Genomic DNA, 23735 nt, shown 5'->3' with positions numbered 1-23735 from the left:
ATGTCTTTTTGTTAATAACTCATGATGCAGTAAACAGAGATTTCTTTTATCCATCAGGTTCCCTCAAAATGTCACGTTTAAATACTAATCTAGGGCCTAATTCATGATTTCCATGGATATTTGTCAGATATGTAACTTCATTGATACCAGCAACTGCCGATGACGTCATCACATTATGAACTGCTGCAGATGATGTCATCACATTATGAACTGTTGCCAATGACATCATCACATTATGAACTGCTGCAGATGATGCCATCACATTATGAACTGCTGCTGGTGACGTCATCACATTATGAACTGCTGCAGATGATGTCATCACATTATGAACTGCTGCAGACGAGAACACTGTTGTTTTACTTCTTTTGCTAACAAGTGACGTAGTTCATAACATTCCATGTATTAAAAGTCAATGGGACCAATAAAAACAAAGGGAAAGGTAAGAAGGTGAGCTGAAGTGAGGGAGAAAGCATTGGTATCGCTTAACGTTTCCATGGAAGTGATTATGGAATTCGGGCTGTCTTATCCACAGGGTCTTCAGCTGCTCGTGCAGAGGATCAACCACACACATGCTTTATTCCTTGGGGCAGGGAAGGATGGCTCCAAAAATCCTGCATGGATTGGTTTATACAGATTTAGCTATAAGTAACACAGAAATACACCCCATAAAGACGTGTAAAATAGCAATATTTGTTCTTTTTTATTAAAAATAGGTAGGACAGAGCTGCGCCCACTCTCTTCTGGAATTGTTTTGGCCCCACTTTTGCCTGTGACTTAGCTTCATTGTCAGGTTCCTGGCTGGATGGCGTGGTGGCGGCGATCCTAAGAGCCAGCCACACCTGACCTTGTACAGAGAAAGAACAGATGTCTTTCTGACAAGCTCTTTTTAAGAATCAGGAAAATTTCTCATATCCCACAGTGGATTGTCCTTGTTTCTCATTTGTCAAATTACATCATGTGATCTGGTAAAAACCTATTACTGCATCTTAAGGAAGCATTTTTTGATCTTTACCCAAAAGAAGACACAATCCTCTGAAGTACAAGGCTGTTCAGAAGAGGATGAGAACTTGAAGAAAACGGAACCCAGCTGATATAAAAGCTATGGACGGGCCCCAGCAGGGCTGGCTGTCTCTCCTGTGAGACCCTCTCCTCCTCCAGCAGGGCTGGCTGTCTCCCCAGTGAGACCTTCCTCCCAGCTGACCTCCCAGTCTCTAAGAAGTAGGGTCCCCTCTACTTTTAAGACTAGTCTGGAAAACTCCAGGCAAACAGCACTGATTTTTCTGACTGTGTAATGAGAAGGCTGAAGCCAGGGTTTGAAATAGTTGTCTTCTATCAAGAATCACTGTATCTCAAAAAAATTGTGGTGCGAATTTGTCATTTTTTGGCTTTCTGGCATATAAACATCAGTTTTATATGGGGGCAATAACTCATTATGGAATCTGGGAGGAAGGCAAAAACTCTGCCTCCCACTGTTGAAATGGAAGGAACAAAATATTAAATACTCTCTCCCCACGTTCCCTGGCAGCTAAGACGTGGGCATCTGCTCTAGCCTTGGAAGAGTAGGTGCTTCATCCCTGGACCATGAATCTTAAAAGACCAATGCAAAAAAGCAGGAATAGTTAAAACATTACTCTCTGTAACGGGGACACTGAGGGTCTTTTGCTGACAAGCTAATAGCAGCACAGGAATCAGCCAGCCTCTCCTACCTCATGGCTTCAGCTGTGTTTCCTGATTTCCGAGTTTCCTTAGCTCTTCCTCTCTGCCTTCAGCCCTACCTCTTCAGGCTTCCCAGTGATTCCACGGTTCTCCTAAAGTCTTCAAGGAAATTCCTTTCTGCTTAATATAACCAGTTTGTTTCTGTGGCTTGCAACTCAAAATCCTGACTCATACAACACCAATAGGTTATATAAACAAAACAGAAACATCTTTAAGTTGCCTTGGTGGCCTTCGGAAAGAAAAATAGAAACTATCTCTCACAACTTAAACAAAATGGAAGCTAAAGTACACCAAGGTCTGTTAATGAATCTGCTAGGCTTTCACTGTGTTGTGAATGGAAAAGAGCTACTTAATCTTTTTTAAGAAAGGCAGACAAGAATGTTGGAGAAAAAAATTAAAATGAAACGCAGAGCATACTATGAACACAAATTTATATAGAATAAAAACAACAAAAATTAAAACAATTGTTTTTCACTTACGTGGGTATGTATTAGATCATCTACCGGCTTCATATTAGAATTGTCTCACTTCTTTATTCTTGGGATACTTTACTAAGAAGAATGTGTTCCAACTCTATCCAGGTTAATACAAAAGACATGAAGTCTTTTTAAGGGCTGAATAGTATTCTATGGTGCACATATAATACATACTCACATAAGTGAAAACCTCAAATCAATTCAAAGTGGGGGGCGGGGGGAGGAGGGATGGGGAGATGGGAGAGGAGGAAGGAGGTTTATGGTGTACGGCACACCTCTTGGGAGACACAACTATAAGAAGGACTGTACCTAACAAAAGCAAACAGTGTAACCTAATTCTTTGTACCCTCAATGAAATTGGAACAATAAAAAAATAGAAAATATATTTGCTACATTAAAAAAAAAAACTGTTGTCTTAAATAGGACTTCTGGAACAGAAGCTTTTAAACTGGGAACTCATAATTTTAAGTATTTCCCTTATTAGAGTAAAGTGATCTCACGGGGATCCATGAACAACAACAAAAGCAGATCAGAAGTATCAGATCACAGAACTGTCACACAGAGTTGTATAAAATCCATGTGAAGCCTGGTCCAAGCATGTCAGAGGATGTTTGCACACCCCGGACCTTGAGGAACACAGGCAAAGAAATGAACAGTCGCAGATCACCAGCTAAAACGAAGAAGGCTGAACTACCAAGCTAGGTGTTCTTTTGGGTTAATATCTGGAGATTGGTTGGAAATTAAGAGATTCAGTAAAAATAAGCAACAAAGCACTAAGTTTTATACAAAAATTAAAAAAATTATTTGCACTTTAATTCTATTAGCTAAAGAAAAGGATTAAAAAGTGTAAATAATTATTGAAACCTTTTTTTAATATTAAAATGTGATATGTTTCCAAGAAGGAAACCCAGTATAGTAGGAACACTATCAAACTTTTAAAGATACATTGGTTTCGAGCCACCGTAGTAAAAAAAAAAGATAAAATAACACATTTAAGAAACAAACTGTAAAAGAACAATAGTTGAAAAATCAATTATGATTGTATGTCATTCAAATTCTGATTTGTTAAATGTGCGTTTGTTTACGCTAACTTACCACTTCTTAGATATGGGAGTACTCAGATATTCTCAAGGAACAAAAACGCATATTATGTCTTCGATATATCCATTACCAAACTCAATGAATGTTAAATTTGTAAAAATCAATGTACTTTTACAAAGAGATTGCAAAATATAGCAGAAAATCAGAAAATTTTAAATCAAAACACCCTGCCAGGATATGAAAGTTTTCTTGTTTGTTTGGGCTTTAATTATACACAATGACATTCTCACATTGCTTTTGTTTTCAGATAGTAATCATGATTCAGATAGTAATTATGGTTCGTGTGATCAATGCCTCAGCACGCAGCACACCACCGGAGGGACAATATTGCCACTGTTAGATCAGTGAAATGGTGTGAGTGTCACAGTCGACAGGGGTGTTCTGGGCACTAAAATATCCCCACCTCTCTTGCTGCTAGCCTGAAATACCACTGGTACATAAAGTGAATCTATTGGTAAAAATCAAGTTTTTGAATTGCTTTTTCAGAATGCCCTGATAGCGGGCTTTGACCATTGCAAGCTCACAAAGTAGATAAATTATATCCTGACTGGTAAAAATGCACTGCGTCACATAAATCCAGAGGCCCACTGATTGTAGGCATGCACATGGAGCTCCTGCCTCCATCCTCATTGCTCACTCAGCCCTGGCACTGGTGGCTAGTTGAGAAGAAAATGCAACCTAGTTGAGAAAGAAGTAACAAACGTACTTAGAAAAACTAGGTAAGAATCCAGCTGGTCCTTACCAGTTGTGTGATCTTGGATAAGGTATCTATTCTCTCTAAACTTTAATTTTTTTAACTAAAAAATGTAGAACATAGTACTTACCTGATAAAAGTGTTCACAGAAAATGACATAAAATAAATAAAGCACCTATTTAAAAGCAAACAAACAAACAACAACAACAACAACAACAACAACAAAACACCAGCCCCACAAGAAAACTGAGAAACTCCAGTTCTTTTAATATAAGCTCAGTGGAAAAAAAAATGTCTAGGGTCAACATCTTTTTCTTCTAGTCTCCCTCCAAGAGAAGTCAAAATATTTTAGAGGCACAATAGGGGAAATGATATAGACTAACCTGAGGGATGAAAGTGCTTGTTAGGGGGAGGAAAAAATAAAAAGAAAAGAGGAGAGGAGAGGAGAGGAGAATCATTGATACCAAAGCTTCCTTAGACACGAGGAAAGCCGAGAAGACATTCCTCCTCATGTGGGAAAGGAAAGGATTTGGGTGGTTCTTGGAGCTGTGGGCTCTAGCACCCTGCCCTGCACAGAGCTCACTGAGCTGGCAGGACCACGGATGCCCATGGAACAGGTGCACTATCTGACTCAGCAGCACAAATAGTACATTATGGTACTAAAGCCATAATGACACTGACCTTCAGGTGACCAACACCAAACTCAAGTACCTGCACTATCTCCACTTCTCTCTCTGTCACTAATCAATTCATTCCAGAAAGCCAATCAGACTGCATATCAGGTGAGATCCGAGGTCTTTCCATCAAGTTCCCCGTGATGTTCTCATATTAATGGAAATTCAGTAAGGACTATTTAAATTTCCCGTAAACCTAGAAGCATGGCAGATTTCCTTCATTCAGAATTAACAAGTCTCATCCCAGAAATCTCAGGTTCCTTCCTGACTACTGTCCATCCCTCACCTCTCACATCATCCTTTTCACCCGTTTATCCCTACGTCCATTTGGAATGCACCTGGGCCTCTGCTTACCTACTAACTATTATCTAACTATTATATTCCACCTGAATATAAAAATGTCCTTATTTTATTTTTCCCCCAATTCCTCTCTTGGTATATTGACTACCTCAATCACGGCGTGTTGTTATAATTAACCAGAGAACTGCATTAAATAGTGTAAAAACAGCCAAGCAACATCCAGTTTAAAATTGTTTAGTATAATTTACTGTACTGGGAATAACTTTCAGCCTTCTTAGAGCAGACCGTCTGGGCCCTGTGGATTGACTGCGACCAGCCTCCCCTACCCCCTGTTCTCACAAACTCTGCTTATCAACTCAAGCTTCTTCTCTCTGAACATGCTCTTGTTCTTTGCCTCAGCCTTCTGCGAAAGCTCTCCCTCTTCCTGAAACCCCACCCCTACATCCACTTCTTTCTTCCTTAAGACCTCAGCACACAGACCTTCTTCTCACCAAGGAGCCCAGAACCAGCCGGAGCTCCCAGACCCACCGGCTCGCTACGCGCTCACAGCTTCCTAGCACTTTTCACACTGACTATGGGTACATATATTTTTCCAGTATTTATTTTGTATCTCCTTTATCCTATTACATGATTTATGAGAACAGGGGCCACGTCTGCTGTGTCCAGCATGTCCTGAATACTTGGTACTTAAATGTGGTGTCTGACACAGACTGGGGGCATCGTAAGTGCTGTGTGGGTGGCACAGACCAATAATGGAAGACACCCGACAGGTGACAAAAGTGGGCTGCAGACACAAAACTAGGCAAAACTGGTCAGGAAAAGAAATCAGAGTTTTGGTTTTTAGCAAAAAACACTAAGAACAGATATTTAACATTTATATGTGTTTATTCTTAAAAGAAAAAAGTGATCTGTAAAATAAACAGAGAGTCCTCAAATGGCTGAGAGAAAGTGAATGTTAAGACTGAAGGCTCTGGTAACAATATTTCAAATGGTATATAAAACCAGCACACTGCACCCCAAGATTGCAAAAAAGACCGATGGTAAAAGAAAATCAGATTCAGTGTAACAAATGGACACAACGTGGGATAGGCCTTGGCAACACTCCTCTCAAGTCACTAAATTATAAGATGTAGTTTTTCATAACAATAGTTTTGACATATTAAACAGCACAAGGAAGGAAAGAATTTATAGTAAATATGGTTCTTTTTTTGTAACTATACAAAGTTATGAAAAAGAAGGTAAGAACTCAATTTTTAATGAGTAAAATCCATGGGTAAATATTATAAAACAATAAATTAAAACAGTGAAATATAAGCAGAGAATGTATGAAAAATTTTCAACCTCATTTATTATAAAAATGTATTCACTCTAATAATAATGGAATGATTTTTTATTTACTAAATTATCAAGAAATCTACTTTGAACATTTGTAAGACCCAATGCTGTTTACTTAGTGTATTATTAAAAGAAAACCTTTGAAATTCCCTTCCAACACAGTATGTGGGTCATTACAAAAGTTCCAAGGTACACAGAAGTCAAGACATGTAGGATCTGTGTGGATGAAAACAAGTGAAGCCCTGCTGGTAACACCAATAAACGGAACGAGCTGAAACTTGCCCAGAGAACCAGAAGGGACGCTGTCAACTGTCCGTGGAAGTGAAATAATGGAACAGCATCGTCTTCTCACAACTTTTATAGTGACCTACGTCTACCAATTTAATAATCTGGAGGAAAAACTGATAATATACCTCTAAAATGTGTATGAAGGGGCAGATGAAAGTATAAGGGAAAAACCTATTATTTAATGAAGATTAGAATGTAACTTAACAAAAATCACAAAGCAACCTAGATTCTCACAAATATGGACAAGGCTAAATATATTACGATATACCTACGTCTTATTACTACTATAAAACTATGTAATTGAATCATCAACAAATTAAAAAAGTATGAGTAATATAAAAAAAAATTCCACTTAGGATTTTTCTGTAGTATGAAACTTGTAACATTGCCAAATAATGTCATTCTAAGCTATTATGGGAACTTTCCAAAAAGGTACATAAAATAAGAGGAAAAACTGAATTAAAAAAGGAACAGAAAGAAAACTGCTGATGTAGGAGCTTAAACAGGTTAGAGAAAAATGCCTCCGAGGCAAGTTTATTGTACTTCTACTCTAGCAATCCCACAAAATGGTAATGTCTACAAAGAGGCAGAGGCGGTTTTTCACAAGTATATCCAAGTGCATGCATATTTATAGACTGGTACACATTTGCACACATGCTAACATACAAATACACTCTATTCACCTGTGTGGCTCTGCAAACCTGTATGTCTAATAGTTTTACAGAGACATTTTAAACAAAGTAATCCAAAACATCATTTTATAGTATAAACCTGATTAGCTGAAATGTAATACATCTTTAGCCCTTTAAATAACCTGTGAAAGACGACCAATAAATAGAGATTTTACTTTATAAATTTATAAGACCTCCTATTTAGTTAAATGTCTGAAGGATGACAAAACAGACATATGTCTCTAATAATAAAGATTTTTTAGTTAATTCTATTATAGCCACAGTGGTCAGCTAACAATATTCAAATCAGAGGTAAAATAATAAGGATTCAATCTTATTGGTATATTTAAACAAATTGAAACTGATGAATAAAAGTAATTTCCCTCTGATTAGATAGAGAATGCTATTTAGATACAGGAACAGAGAATGCTATTTAGATATAGGAATAGAGAATGCTATTTAGTTTTTAAAAGCATTTTGAAGGTGGAATTCTTGATTCTCAAATCTATCAACTCCTTCCTTTAAATTAAGTACTTTTTCACTATAACAAGCTCATTAATTTTCCTTTCTAGTATGTCTTTAAGAAATTAAATGTTAATTTGGTTAAATCTGATGACCAAAACTTTGTAATGATAACATTAGTATCATATGGTATTGAGTAATCACAATTAATTGTTACCAAGCATTAATCTTTCTACTGAGAGCGTATCTAAAACCACACAGCATTTTAAAGGAAACCAGAAGATGTTTGAGAAAAAGCTGTCAATGGTCATTCATTTTAGATTGAGTGTGATTCAGCCACCATCTGGATAAAAACACATTATTATCTTTTCAGAAAGAAAATTAACTTTGACATACTGTCTCTGTTTCTCTATTATTTTCTGACTTTTCATTTATCTGTAAACCTACGTGCAATGGAGCAAACACCCTCTCACAAATGGAAGGCTGCAGTTTTCAAATAACAACCCTGAACGCACACGATACCATACGGAGCAGCCCTGGAACACAAGTTCTGAGCACGTGTTGCTAACGATAATCGCCATGGCCTTGTGCCATCATTACCTTCAGGCTATCAGAATTTTATGAGTGCAGACCAATAATAATGATATTTCCTTTTTGCTTTTTATCCACACCTCATTGCCCTACATTGATTTGCATAAGCAATTTCCACCCTGATAATTGGAGCCAAACATCTTGTTGTAGGTAACCTTATGGAAAAGAGCAGTTAAATACCAATCAAGAGAAATCTTTCTTTATTCAACCATATTTTAGATGATGTTGAATTACCCTCACTGGTTGGGCAGGAAGGTGACTCATTCTTAGACAGAGATTTCAGTGTGTGTGTATATACCAAGCTCAACAACGATCTTTCTTCATAATTTCAATTCCCTGGTGTTGACTCCTAGCAACATGAAGAATGGTAATCTTAGGCTCAAATCATTAAAACAGTATCATTTTGTTTGAAAAGAAAAAGCAATAGTACTATGTACTAATTATTTTTTTAATAGCTACTGAACCAATCAATGTTATCTGAGGATTTCATAATTACAGCTTTATTTTTAATTTCCAGAAAAATCAGAGAAAGGGAAGAAATGTAATTAGGGAGATTAAAACAGCTAAAAATGAAATAAGGGAGATAAAAGTTATGCTTTAAAAAAAAAACTATCTAAAAGGATCATTACCAGAATTACTTACTTAAAAAGTAAGCCTATATAACACTTATGAAGAATCAGGACTTGAACTATAAGACTCACCCAAAATTATGAAAACAAGGAAAAAGTAGATCCCAGTAGACTGGTCACACGCATAGTTAACTGTAAGCTTTGCTACATATGGGTGCAAACTGACGTGTAGACACTTAAACAATAAGAACCTAGAAAATGAAAATAAGAATTGCCAAGAAATGCTGGGGGAGCAGTTTTATCAGAGGAGGCATTTAGAAGCAACATTTATTAATAGGGGAAAAAAAAGATTTCAGGGGAATATGTAAAGTCACTAAAAAAGAAGGAGGATAAAACTGCAGTATATTTATGTTCCAGGTGCCACAAAAGAAAGGAAATTCAGCAACATCAGGCATGGAAGTTTGAGCAGAAGAGAGAACAGGAGAGACGCTACACTTGTACATCCCACAGTGTCCCACTATTAGGCATCTCTTTATGCTTCATGATATGGTAATGAGAAAGCCATGTTCAAATAGTGTAAATATTAAATTGACATGAGACCTGTGAGTGATCTTGCTAGCTTCTCTTTAAAGATGACTTAGGATGGACTTTGGAGACGTTTCTATCTCAGACAAAAATAAGGTACTAAAAGGAAGAATTACATGACAGGCAGAAAGTGTAACTTGAGCTTCTGTGCAGGAGGCAGTTTCCAGTCCCTGCTGACCTGCATGTTTCATTTCTCACTGACTCTGCATAAGTCCCTGTAGGTAAATGTATCTCACAGCTGTTCTCAGTTACCATCACTCACTGGAATCACTGCTAGGAGAAAATCCAAGCCTGAAAAACATGTAGGCTTACTTACCAGATGTCCTGTGTAGCTGTCTTAAATCAAAAGCAATTTGGGCAAACTACTGCTCAAATTCTTCTCCCTAAACTCACCTTCTCCCAGGAGGACTGGCCCACCTGGAGAGTCCTGAATAAGGAGCAGCAGTCATGATTACACAGCCCAAAAGTCTGAAATTCTTAAGTCAAATTAAAGCAAAACAATTACTCACTTAGTAAGCACTAGCTCCTTATTTTTGAAGAATAATAACTTTGGAAATTCAAAAATTTTTGGACATTTTACTGGCATAATTAAAGCAACTCGTTCAAAGAGAAAAACTGGGGATTCCAGGCTAGAGGCAAATGAAGTTATGAAGTGAGTGAAATGTGATATTTGTTGACTGGATTTTCCTATTTCTCCCATTGAATTTTCTTAGAAAAGGTATTGATATCAATGGAAACCATGTTTTACTAGTAAGAGAACTATTATGTGGTCTTAACACAAATATTAAGGAGTAGATGATGGAGTTAATATTAATAAAAATTTCCCTCTGGTGATATGACAACCTATAAAATTAATGCAAATAATACTTGCTCAACAGAACCAAGAAATTTATAGATTATATCAGACTGTCTGTTAGCAGGTCCCTGCCCCCTCTACCTTCCACACTGTATGAGCTGGAAGCCTCAAAGCTACATTTCCTGGGATCGTTTTCTAGTTAGGATCTAGAAAAAGATCGTAAACTCTAGTTTGAGTTTAAGTCCTGCAAAATGAAAAGCATATATAAGAGATATAAAAGGCAGTAAAGAAAAAAAGGACTTTTTTGCTTGTGGAACAGAGAGAAGGCATGTGGGCTCTAGCAGAAGGCAGAGAGAAGGTCATGCCAGTGGCTTCCAGATACACCGTAGGCAGCTCAGGATATGCATGATAGTTAGTTCCTCATGATATCCAAACTTCTTGATTTTCAGAAGTCTGGCAGTGGCTTTCCCTTCCTTTATATTCATAGCTCACCTGTCAGTTTTAGAAAATCGATATATCTGATGTTAATTCCCTTTCTGCTTGAAAAAACTAGAATGGTTTTGGTTTGGCTACTGAATTACATACCTGGAGTAATTCCAGACCCTGAAAGAGGGTAATCTATAATTGTCTGCCTGTCTTAATTAGATTTAAAGAAGGTAATGTCATTGATACTAGGTAGTAGGACCACACTAATTCATGGTTTTCAGGCCCAAAATGTTTTGTTTTTATGATATCATCTATAGTTTCCCAAATTGAAAAACAAGTTTTAAATAATGAAATTGTGTGTTTAAATTTCAAAATATTACTGGGGTAATACTGGTTGCATAATTTGCTTTTGCACATTTTAAGTCAGAACTATAAGTGTGCCCTTCACCCAGAATGCATGCACTGTGCCAAGCAGGAGTGAATTAATCTGTCCCTCTCTCATCAATTTGATTTCCATCAGCTTTCACTTCTGTATGTGCGTACGTGTTCCAGTTTAGTACTGAGTACATGTGATGTTTGCTTTTCCATTCTTGTGATTTTTCATTTAGAAGAATGGTCTCTGGTTCAGTCCAGGTTGTTACAAGAGATACTACATCACTGTTTTTTTAGCAGCTGAGTAGTACTCCATGGTATGTATACACCACATTTTATTATTATACTCATGTATTGGTGGGCACTTGGGTTGTTTACACATCTATGCAATTATGAATTGTGCTGCTATAAGCATTCAAGTGCAAGTGCTTTTTTTTGATAAAATGTCCTTTTATCCTTTAGGTAAACACCTAGTCGTAGGATTTCTGTACCTAATGGTATGTCTACTTTTAGTTCTTTGAGTTATCTCCATAGAAGAGCTTCTACCTATATTGTATAGAAATTATTCCATAACATGAAGAAGAAGGGAATCCTCCCTAACTTGTTCTATGATGCCAATATCACCTTGATACCAAAGCCAAGAAAGGACACCCCTAAAAAGGAAAAGTACAGGCCAATATCCCTTGTAAATACAGAGGCAAAAATTCTTGATAAAATCTTAGCAAACCAAATGCAGCTTTACATCAAAAAAATAATTCATCAGGACCAAGTAGGGCTTCATCTCTGAGATGCAAAGGTTGTTCAATATATGCAAATCTGTAAATGTACATCACCACATAAATAAAAGAACAGGCTTTGAGAAAACAAATGACTATTTCAGTAGAACATTATGGCAGAATAAAGTCTTTGAGGAGATGGTCTATTTTGGACTAAACTGGAGCAATTACAGAGACAAAACAACAACTTTGGTACTTTAAATTCTTAGCTGAAAGCACAGGCAGAGAACCAAGTATCATCTATGATGATACTGAAAGAGTCTGATGGCTGGGCTTGGTGGCTCACACCTATAATCCTAGCACTTTGGGGCTAAGGTGGGAAGAATGTTTGAGGTCCGGAATTCAAAACCAGCCTGTGCAAGGTAACAAGATCTCATCTTTACAGAATTAGCCAAGGGTGGTGTTATTTCCCTATAGTTCTGGTTATTCAGGAGGCTGGAGGCAGGAGGATCTCTTGAGACCAAATTTTGAAGTCACAGTAAGCTATGATGATGCCATTACACTCCAGCCTATGCAACACAGTAAGACACTGTCTCAAAAACAAAAATAAAATTAGTTCTGTATCTCTTACAGCCTTAGAATCAATGTATCTGAAAAGAAGACTTTTGTTTAGCATTTGTAGTTCCAAAATTTACTCAAGTAAATTTCATGGCATCCTTAGGTCTTTTATGTGAAAGACAGGGTATTGATAGGAACAGGTAGGTCACTGAGAATGGAATGCAAGCCTTGAGGGTCTTAATTCCATTGAGTCTCCTTTACCATAAAGAGCAGCTTTTTTTAATCTCTGAAAAAAGTAAGTGTCCTCTTCTTGAGTCCCCTGTAATGACACTATCAAGGAGAATGCTAATTCTCCTCAAAACCAAGCTCCAGTATACCTTAATGCCAAAAGACCCATAAGTAGATTTGATTCTGGAGATTTCAAGGGCATAAGCAGAAACTCTGACCTTAGAAGAGATCATATACATGAAAAATTCCCAAGAAATTTTTAAAAGTACTTAGCATATGTCATCTAAAACCACTGTAGCATAACCACAAAAATGTAAAATATCCACAAAAAAGTGTGAAAGTGAACAGGTAACTAAAAAAACAAAGAAATAGAAGTTGTTTCCTAATATTAGCAAAATGAGGCTAATTATCAGCAAAAGCTATCCGTAATAACCATCACTGTCCTTGTTTGACATAGTTATTGCACAATATATTTATATATTGATAGCCACATGGTCTGAATATTGAGAAAATTAACTGAAGATTCAAGAACAGGGAGTCACTCACTCTTATACTTCTAGTTTACAAATTTTCCCATCAAATTAAAACAGATGTCCTAAATTAAAGCTTTAAAATTAAATTTGTCTAACTAGTAAGCTAAATTAAATAAATACTAGATTTGAGAATACAAAAGACAGACTCATAGAGTATTTGCTCCAATGCTTACAGTTTATAACTATAAGGCCAAAGCAAAAAGAGATTTAGAGATTTGTAGAAAGCCCATTATTAATTTGAGATAGAAATGAGAATTATTTCTTTTTTCTGATTCCATTGCGTTATGCTTTCCAAAATATTCCTACTACTATTTTAGGAAATAGAACAGTAGATATGTAGAGATTGCAAAATAAAAATGCTTCTAAATCTTAAAAGCACATTATTATATGTGTGGGACACATAATACAACACAGAAAAGTTCAAACTTGATTCAGTCCCATATCTATTTTCGATTAAAACATTAAAATAGAAGCTAATATATTAATGTATCAAGACTTAATTGTATATATATATCTATACTGTCTGTTTAGATAAAAAGATTTAGGATAATTTATTATAAAACAGTTATTAAATATTGAACCATTTAAGCATCATAATTCAAGAAATAAAATGACTTTAAAATGCATCAAGAATACCAGACCAAGAAAGTTATGACTATTCAGCATGAAACTGTTCTCTACATTTTCTAATAGCTGATCCACTGGGTTATGTGACTATTAGAAGCAAAACTTTTCTCATAAAGTTTCTAGAACCCTTTCCTAATGAGAAATATATGTTCAATTTGAAATTTAAAGTATATATTCACATTAACAAATATTTTCTTTTTTTTTTAAAGTTAATAGCAGAGATTTTTTAACAGCATCTGCAAGCAGATGGGCTACAACTGAATATGGAAGATGGCGACAGCAATGAGTTAGAGTAAGAGGCCTCTTTTAAAGCAATTCAGGGTGTGGTACATGTGCAGCTCAGGCGGTGGAGGCATGTCAGTCATAGTTCTGTAACTCCAGGTGTGGTGCAAGAGATCAATAGGTCATCTACTGAAGCTTTTGTGAAAGGTTAGAGGGTTATCTGTTATAAATCTAGAAATCTTCTGTAACCTTCAAGGACTGTTTTAATAGAACCACAAAAGCAAGGAGAATTTTATTCTTTGCTTAATGAATGTCCAGACATAACCAGAGAAAGCCTAATAGCTCTAAAGCAATCAAAATAAAATTTAACTCAATGAGTGATAACACAAGTCAAACCATAAAATAAAGCTTGAGAGAAAAACATTTCAACTAATGTAAATATTTTATGATAAAGCTTACATGCCAAGAGATATCTTTCTAAAAAGAGAGGTTACTAAAACTGCATGATTGGTTCAATATAAGGAATTAAGAAATTAAAGCAGGTAACTACAGGGAAAGTAAATTACACTTCTTTTGTAAATAATCTATAATCAAAATTCATTAGATATCTACCTGAGGTCCAGTGCAAATTTTCATTACTCATCTATTATCAAAATGTCAATCTTGTCTGGGTCATATAACATCTTTCTAGAATCTGATACCCTATAAGGGTGAACTCTAAAATCAACAAAGTGATGTTCTAATATGGATCCAATCATCACTGAAGAAACCAAGATTACATACCAGGTAAATCACTTTTCCAAAGGATTATATTTAGAGCACTTCCTCAAAGTTATGAAATAGCATTATCACATTCTAGTTCTTCAATTTATGAAGTAACTTGATTATTTGCACAGAACTAGAAGAAATAAACTTTTAAAAGGCAAGAAAAACTTAACAAAATATTATAATAAAATAAATTAGGTAGCCTCTGCAACATAAAACACAAACTGTTTTCTAAAAATTTAACAAGATTGGCTAGACTTGGCAGTTAGACATCTTTTTTCACTAGAGGGTCACTTAATATGTATTATTGATAACCTACAAAAAACAAAAAGACAAGGATCTTTCCCTTTGAGGGAGTTCATACTGTCACTGGTAAGGAAATATACAAGAAACCATGTATTACCAACCTACATAGAAATTAATATAACATTTATATCTTACACTTAGGTGACAAAAGCAATGTAAACTGAGGTGTAATATGGAAATAGATAAGTATAAAAAGTCTTCTTGGAGTTGCTTAAAAATACTAATAAGGAAAAATAACCATCGACGCAAACAGAGAAAAGGAAAAGACACATAAAACACAACAAAAAAGGAATGACGGCAGACTTCTCATCCAAATTATATCAGCACGAAGTCAATGGAAAGATACCTTTAAAGTGCTGAAGGAGGAAGAAGGCACACAGAGTGATGTCTGGAAGGGTCCCAAGTGTAGGAGATTCTGTCCCCATGGAGCTGGAGGGTGCTTCCTTCCAGCTTGTAGATGTGTTTACCAATTCAGAAGCTCCCAAAGCCCAACATTTAGTGAGTTTTATGGAGGTTTCATTATGTACATAAAATCGATTAAATTATTGGCTGTCAGTGATTAATTTAATCTCTACTCCTCTCCCCTGAGGTTGGGGATCAGGGTTGAAAGTTACAAGCTTTTAATCAAGGCTTGATCTTTCTGGTGACTGGCCTCCACCCTAAAGCTATCTAGGGACCGCTAAGAGTCACCACATTAGAACAAAAGATGTTCCCATCACCCTTATTATTTAGAAAATTCCAAGAGCGCCAGAAACCATGAATAAAGACCAAATATCTTTCTTATTTTATCACAGTTTCATGGCTGTAATCTTAGCACTTTAGTATGTAGCAGCAGGAGGATCACTTGAGGCCATGAGTTCATGGCCAGCCCGAGCAATAGCAAGATGACAGCACTACAAGAAGTATAAAAGTTAACCAGATATTCTGGAATGCATCTGTAGTCCCAGGTACTCAGGAGACTGAGCCAGGATGATTTCTTGAACCTAGGAATTTGATGTTGCAATAGGGTATGATAACCCCACTGCACTCTACCCTGGGTGACAGAAGAGACTGTGCCTCAAAAAAAAAAGCATAAATTACATTTGCCATTAAAACAATTATGTTTCCATATGTCATGTAGCCTCTGAGAAACAAATATTTTCAAAGATATAAAATGTAGTTGAATCTATCCTTAGATGCTTCAACTTCCATATGAAATGTCAACTGATTTAGAAACCAACTATCTTTCTACATTTTATATATATCTACATATCTATGTGTGTATACATGTGTCTATTTGCAAAAAATGTTTGGTCTTATTCTCAAAAGAGCTTAAGTTTGTTCATATGAATATGCAAAATTACAAAACACCACAATTTTTTCATAGATAATAAATCAAGAAGAAACCACCAGTTTATTTGGAACATGAAGACTAAGGTCAGAGCCCAAGGGAAAAAAAAAATCAAAAGAAAGGAAAGAATGACAAACAGGAAAAAAAGACTTCCTTCCTTCTTTCAAAAAAAGGAAGAACGAAAACATATGAAAAATTTATTATTTGTAATTTGGAATTGCCTGTATATGTAAATCTTTGGGTCTGTTTGCAAATAATATATTTCCATTAGTCGACATAGAAATAACCATGTTTAATGTAAAAACAATTCATAGATTTTCCAGCACAGATAAGTGCTGACAGTCCAGATTAGCTCTTTCAACAACTTGAAAGTCTCCCCAGAGTCTTGTGAATGAGAAGCATATTAATATCAGCTGTGACCACTCAGCACGGTGACATGAAGTGTCTGTTCAGGAGGTCATCCCCAAAATATATCCCATACATCTTCATGCACAAGCAATGATAATTTATCACCTGGACATAGGGATCTACTGTAAACTAATCCAAACTGCTGATGATACACTAAATCAATTTGAGTGATGAGTATAAATAAAGCTGCAAGCAAAGTACTGAAGGATACAGATCTATCTGATCAATGAGATGTCACAAGGCAAATGAAATGCAATGTTTACAAACATAGCATCCCTCAGTTGAAAATTAACTAAATCAAGCATCAGAACATAAAGGCACACATTAATACAAGTTTCCAATGAAGGTTTAATATAATGAGAGTCAGAGGGTATATTCAAATTGCTTCAGATAAAACTAAACAGATTGGCTTGGTGAAAAAGAACATATTAAAAATTGATATATTTTGCACACCATAGAATCTACGACAGGATAAAGAAAAATGTTGCAAAACAATAATCCTTTCCAAATAATATAGCTATAGTTATTCAATCTGCTGCACAAATCCATACACACAGATGAAGAAAAACAATAAAAATTTTATACAGAAAATGATTTCACATCAACTAGCTATAAGGAAATCAAATTCAATTTGTGTTGCCCGTATGAATGCTTAGATACCTTCTCAAACTGTCGGGCTAAGACTTCAGTGGTGAAAAACAAAGGACTGGGGATAAGGAAGGACATTCCTCAGATGGTTGATAATCATGGAGGACATTTCCTCAGGAAATGGATTTTCCCAACTATGTGATCAGAATAGAGCTTTTAGCACCCACCAAACAGGTTCAATGGATTCAGCTATTCCAAAGGTGCCCCTATTCGAAAGAGCTGATTAAAGTATATTCCAACCCCTGCTGGAACAAATCTGTAAAAATATTTTCTGAGGGAAATTATTCTTCAAAACATTTCTATGTTTTTCCTTGGTGCATTGAATATATATACAGTTTGTTATCACATATTTAACTCTTGCCTTGTATTTTTATCTTCTACTTTATTTGGGGTAAAGATAGAATTATATCACTAAAATATGACCTGATCCCAGATGTCGTTTATTTAAATTTCAAAATGAAAAGCTTACAAAGACTAGGTAAGATTGATTGCGCTCTCTGTCTTAGCATAATTGTATTTCAGGTGAACATCAATTTACTTTAAAGGACACTTCTAAGTAGCAGAATGTGTCATAAATAATTCATCAATCACAGCTACTAGGAACATGATTTACTTCAGCAGATTCAATGAAATAAAAGTTTATTTTCTATATTTGTGTCTGCTTTAAAGAGTTTAATTTTCCTTTTCTAGTAATAGTCTCAGATTTCATAATAAAACTGTTTTCCCCTTCTTTTTTAATAAATTATATTTTCTAACTAAAATAAAAACATTTAAATAACTTTGGAACAAATAACAATCTCTGCATATCAACAGTAAAACAATAACAACATAAAAAATACATATCTGAAGAACAGCTTTAAAATTTTTCTCAAATTAATAATTCTAGTTAGGCTAACATAATTTGTCTTCACTTTTTATAAACTTTTAAGTGGAAGGAAAGGAAAGGAAGGCTTTCTGAAAATCTTATGTAGATTATTTAGGTTTGACATATTTGAAAATTACTTCAATTTAAAAATGCAAATTAAACACATTTTAAATTATACAGCATTGAAGTTTTGTCATGTGAATATTGTAGCCACAGCTTTCATTCGTCATGAGGAAAAATGTTGTTTACCTTACACATCCCAAAGTTTTCTATCAAATTCAGCAATTTTGTATTAGCAACTTCCAAATCTGTGTAAGATCCTTAAAATAAATATGTCAACAAGAAAAATGTAAAAGAAGATCTAAAAAAATAAACATTTTACTTACTTGCAAACCCCTCTGAAAAACTGAATGGCCCATAAAATTAGCCAGCATTCTAATCAAAGCAGCACCCTGTAGGAAAGAGTATAAAAAATAAAAGAATTTCAGCCAAGCACCATGGTTCTGTAACTATCCTATATCAGTCAAAACCAGTCTCCTTCATTTACACTATCCTATTTATAAAAACAGTTAAAGAACAAGAGAGTCATGAAAACAGTTCCCCACTTACAAATAACAATTCCTCTTTTCATTTTAAGCATCTGAAAGTTTTGTGGATGTAAAACCTACAATTGGAGGGAATATCTCCGGGCAATAATGTCCTGTAATTTAGGAGTGATCAACATTTCAGTAAGCACTGTCTATAACAAAGTTCAAAAACATAGTTCTTGTACTTAGAAGCTCATAATCTGGTGAGGAAAGGATACCCATATTAATAAAATATCACATTAAAATATAGCTTGAAGTAGCATTTTAGTAACATTTGCTGTACTACAGACTAAGTACTTTGAAGGACTTACTGAGTCCTTGGCATAACCAAGAACCTACGTTCAACTGTACAGGTGGGGAGTAGAGAGAACCAAACAGTCAAACTGATAGGGCTGGAATCTCGGCTACCCTACTTACCATGTTTATTTTACCCCCTAAAATCATATAACCTCTCTGTTCCTGAATTTTCTCTGTTGTGAAGTGCAGGTAACAATAGTTCTATTTAATGTTTTTCCAGTTAATACAGGCAAAGCAGTTTGAACTGTGTCTGAAAAACAGTAAGCACTAGAGGAATGTTCATTATCAGTAAGTATTATCACAAATCTGCTAATTATTGTTATTTCCTGTCTATTTCTTTTAGAATTAACCACATATATCCATATATAAATAAAAAATCTGTGATTGATATAAATATTTGGAATATTAGAAAGAGATACAATTTAAAGCTATCGACTTCATCTTCAGAATTATTACTATAACATTAAAGAATATTAGTGGCAAAGAGGCAGGCATGTTGCCAACATGAACCATTCCAGGTGATGAAGTCTGGATGATCACAAATCCATACATAAAACATAAATAAGCCTTCAAAAAGATACTTTAATCCATATCAAATCATTCTAATTATGGAGCAGTGGGTTGTAACGTGGCAAATATTTAAATATGAACACTAGCCTGGTTGCAGGGGAATATGAACACTAGCCTGGTTGCAGGGGATTCCTTTATTACTACACAGTCCTGTCACCATCATTACACATGTGCACACTGCAGTGGCTCATGGTTTATAAAATAGCTCCTTTACATGAGAATTATAAGAATCACATATAGACTCAGTTCAGAAATATAATTAATTTCCAGTTTGTTACTAGAATTGTTTCCTATAATTCTTTGACTTTAATGCAATATAATATTCAGGTCCCATGAATCACCACTAAAGAAGTGTCTCAAAAACGTTCCATCACCATCAAAATTACTCCCCCACTTGCTATGTAATTTTCATCTCAAAAAACACAGGCTACAGAACCATAGAGTTCTACACCGCCTCTGACAAGTTTCCTCTCACACCTTCTACTCTGGGCTTTTCCATTGCTTCTTCCTCTTTATCTTCTGCACACTTGTTTATGTCCACAAAACAGAAGCATTTATGATTCAATCTGGAAATTCCTTTAGAACATGTCAGCGCTGCTCCCTGAATTTCCTTGACAACCTCTCTTCCTGTACATTTCCAATCTAATCTACCACCCAGAGGGTGAAACTGTCAGTTTTACAGCAAAACTAACCCTTGTCACCTGGGGAGTGAGCCTGAGAATCCCAAGCAGTCATTTCAAACTTTCCTTCAGAGCAGAATAGCCCTCTTCAGATGATTAAGTGTTTTCCTCCAGGTAATGATGACTTGGTCTCTTGTGGAGCTATAAAAACTATCAATTTAGCATGATCTAATGACACAAGAGTCCTAATCATAAAGAATGTACCAGTTTTTCTCTCTGGGTTAAGATGTAACAGAGTGCTAATAAGAAAGAATACTGAGAAATACAATCGATATTCAAATGTTATGTAATATCACTTAACTCCAGATTATTACCATATTGCATAACACAATTGAATTTTAGAAAATATGTCCATATTACCCACTTGAACATTTTAATGTTCTCTAGAGTAGCATGCACTCTTCTATTTTTAACTAGACTTATCTTTCCAAAGCTCAATTTTTAAAGTCCTTATTTTACAGAACTTCATAGACAGATGGGCTGTCCAGCTGTCATCTTTTAACCAACACATACCAAGCACCTACTATGTATGGATCATACCAAAGCTCACAACTCTTAACATAGGCATTGCTCAATATAGACTTCTTAGAAAGAAAGAAAGACAGAAAGAAAGAAAGAGCAAGAGAAAGAAAGAAACTCTATCTCCTTTCATTATGTCTTTAAAATATTTGTTCACCAAGCAAATACTGTTTACAATATTGCTATGGATATCTATTGGTGATTTAAAATTCTAGCCCCAGTCAAACAAACTGGACATTTAGGAAGCCTGAGTAGCATTGCATCATGTAAATACACTATTTCTGCAAGGTTTTTAAAATCTTGAAATTAGACCAAGAAAAACCATCACTGTTCGCCAAACTATAAGGATCAGAGATATAATAGGATACTTAACTGATTTTTCTAAGGTTTTGTTAAAAAAAATCCACAGAAGTATGATTGTAAATCCATTCATCTTTTAGTAATGTTTACACTAGAAATATCTGGGTTGGAGGGAGCAAACATCTCCAGAGGGAAAACTGTGTGCTGGTGACTTGGTACCACCCTCTTGTGTGCGTGGTTCAGAGGAGGACCTCCCTCAATGTAACAAATGGATGAGAGATGATAGAAACTGTCTTCCCATACAGCAATTACTCTGAATTCTTGAAGAGTAGCTACTGTCCAGGATGTACAGCATATTATTCACAAGTGTACTTCACTGTGAATAACTAATCACTTTCAAAGAAAGAGAGATCTTCTCAACTAGATTATTCCTCGCATATATGCTTATTGAGTAAGGTGGTCTGTGCAGTATCCTGCAGATATAAACAGGAACACCACAAGTCTCCATCGTCAGGAAATCAAAACTTCATAAATGAGATGAGATGGAAAACAATATTGTGTTCCACAGAAGGAGAGTTTATATCTGAAAGTATGAAGAATAAAAGGATTTAAAGGAATGATATTTGTTTGGGTTCTTGAAGGATGGATGCAGTTCCATGAGCAGAGATGAACAGAACATACCTGCAGGGCATGGCAGGGACTGTCTTTGCACGGTCAGGTGGGTGTGAAAGTGAAAATCACAAGTAGGAAAGATGAGGTGAAAGGACGCAGGCACAGAGCAGAGACGGAGACTAGATGGGACACGAGAGTGAGGCAGTTGTTACAGAACTTTGAATACCTGAACGAAGGAATTTGCAAAAAGTGGTTTTTATGAAAGACAGAACTTAACTATGATACTTCATGGAAGACATATAATAATCAAAAACAAATAATGGTAATGAGGATAAAGGCTAGAGATAGATTTAAGGAATAGAGCAAAGATAAGTTTGAATTCTAAAGTCTGAGTAAGTAAAAGATAACATTAGCATATATATATATATTCTCTGTATATATACATTCATATATAATTTAGAAGAAAGTATTGATTAGAAGTATATGACAACATCTATTTGTAAATGTAGAGTTTGCAGAACAGGTAAAGAACCTGAGTTACAGAGGGAAAATGCAACCCATAGGAATGAAATCCAATGGACAATTATGATTGAAGCTATAAACTGGGATCTGGAGTGGGTAAGATTGCCAAGAGTGAAGGAAGTAGAACACAGAATCTTAGAATGTCTCTACAAATTATATGTGACTTGCACTTCAGTGCCCATAACAGGCATTCAAGAACTATCTGTTGAAATTTATTGAAGAAATATAATTAAAAACAAAGTATGACATATTATAATGTAAAGCAAAAGGCTAACCAAGAAATAGTATCATAAAAGACATATTTTCAGAATTAGAGCTTCAGATTTAAGGAAAGCAATAGCTAAGTTTAAGAGAGTTATATAAATAGACTGTGAATGTGAAAGCCAACTGAAAACAAGGTAAAAGTTAGGAAGGAATGGGAATACTAGAAGCAAGTTCACACAAAAGGTTTGTGTGTGAGTTTTTTAGAAAATGAGAAAAAATTTTGTAATGCAAAAAATGATTCACCAGAGACAGAGATTGAGGACAAAGTCAATCAAGGGATTGTTATTGATGAAGAAGATAATTTAGGTTAGTCTTGGTAAAAATTAAGGACAGTCTTCTCTGAGACAGGACTGAGGCAAAAAAAGGAAAATAGAGATAAATAATAGATTTTGAAGTACAAAGCACAGAGTTAAGGAAATACATTGCACAGAATAGACTATTGGCTCCATCAAGGGGGAGACTTAGTCTGCTGACTCAACATTGTTGACCCATTGCCAAAAAAAACAGTTGATTCCACAAAAATTACTGAGTGATTGATGACCTGTCTTTTCTCAGTAACATAGAAGCTATGGTCCCAAGATTTTATGAGTTGGGAAGAACTGGGTTTGAAGAAACTCAAATAAAAAAGAAACAGGGGACTCCAAACACTTAGAAATGTGTAGAAATTTGTATGTCCTAGATGAGGTTATTAATAATGTATCTGTCCTTTTCTAAGCAACTACTTGTACTACACACTATAGTCACAATATCATAAGGAAAATACACATATTACTATGTTTATTAGAGCATAAAATTAACACATAAAGTTTGTATAACTTGAAGAAATTGGCACAAATAATAAGTAATGAAGATTAGAAACCCTTCTATACTACTTAAAATCAGTAACCTTAATCAATTTAGGATACTTTCTTTTAATCTCAAATCAAAATAGTTACATGATTATCTCTATCAACACTGGGCATAGTAAGAATGTAGATAAATAAAATTTTGGCCAGGCAGTGAGTCATGCCTGTAATCCTAACACTCTAGAAGGCTACGGCAGATGGATTGCTTTTGCTCGAAAGTTCAAGACCACCCTGAGTGCAAGTGAGACTCCGTCTCTACTTAAAAAAAAAAAAAAAA

The 23735-nt window shown here is 35.4% G+C and overlaps 1 protein-coding gene across 1 annotated transcript in view; it reads right to left on the bottom strand.

Annotated features, from left to right (window-relative positions):
- Positions 1-23735, bottom strand: part of TRHDE (thyrotropin releasing hormone degrading enzyme) — a 422821-nt gene that overhangs the window by 108605 nt on the left and 290481 nt on the right. Inside the window, exon 7 of the mRNA XM_012810852.2 lies at positions 18649-18714. Within this exon, the coding sequence (XP_012666306.1) occupies positions 18649-18714 (66 nt within the window). The remainder of the gene's footprint in view (positions 1-18648; positions 18715-23735) is intronic.

Source organism: Otolemur garnettii, unplaced genomic scaffold (assembly GCF_000181295.1).
Source record: "Otolemur garnettii isolate 467f Iridium unplaced genomic scaffold, OtoGar3 scaffold00143, whole genome shotgun sequence".
NCBI lineage: Eukaryota > Metazoa > Chordata > Mammalia > Primates > Galagidae > Otolemur > Otolemur garnettii.
The sequence above is the reverse complement of the archived record's forward strand: the minus strand, read 5'-3'. Positions and strand labels throughout refer to the sequence as shown.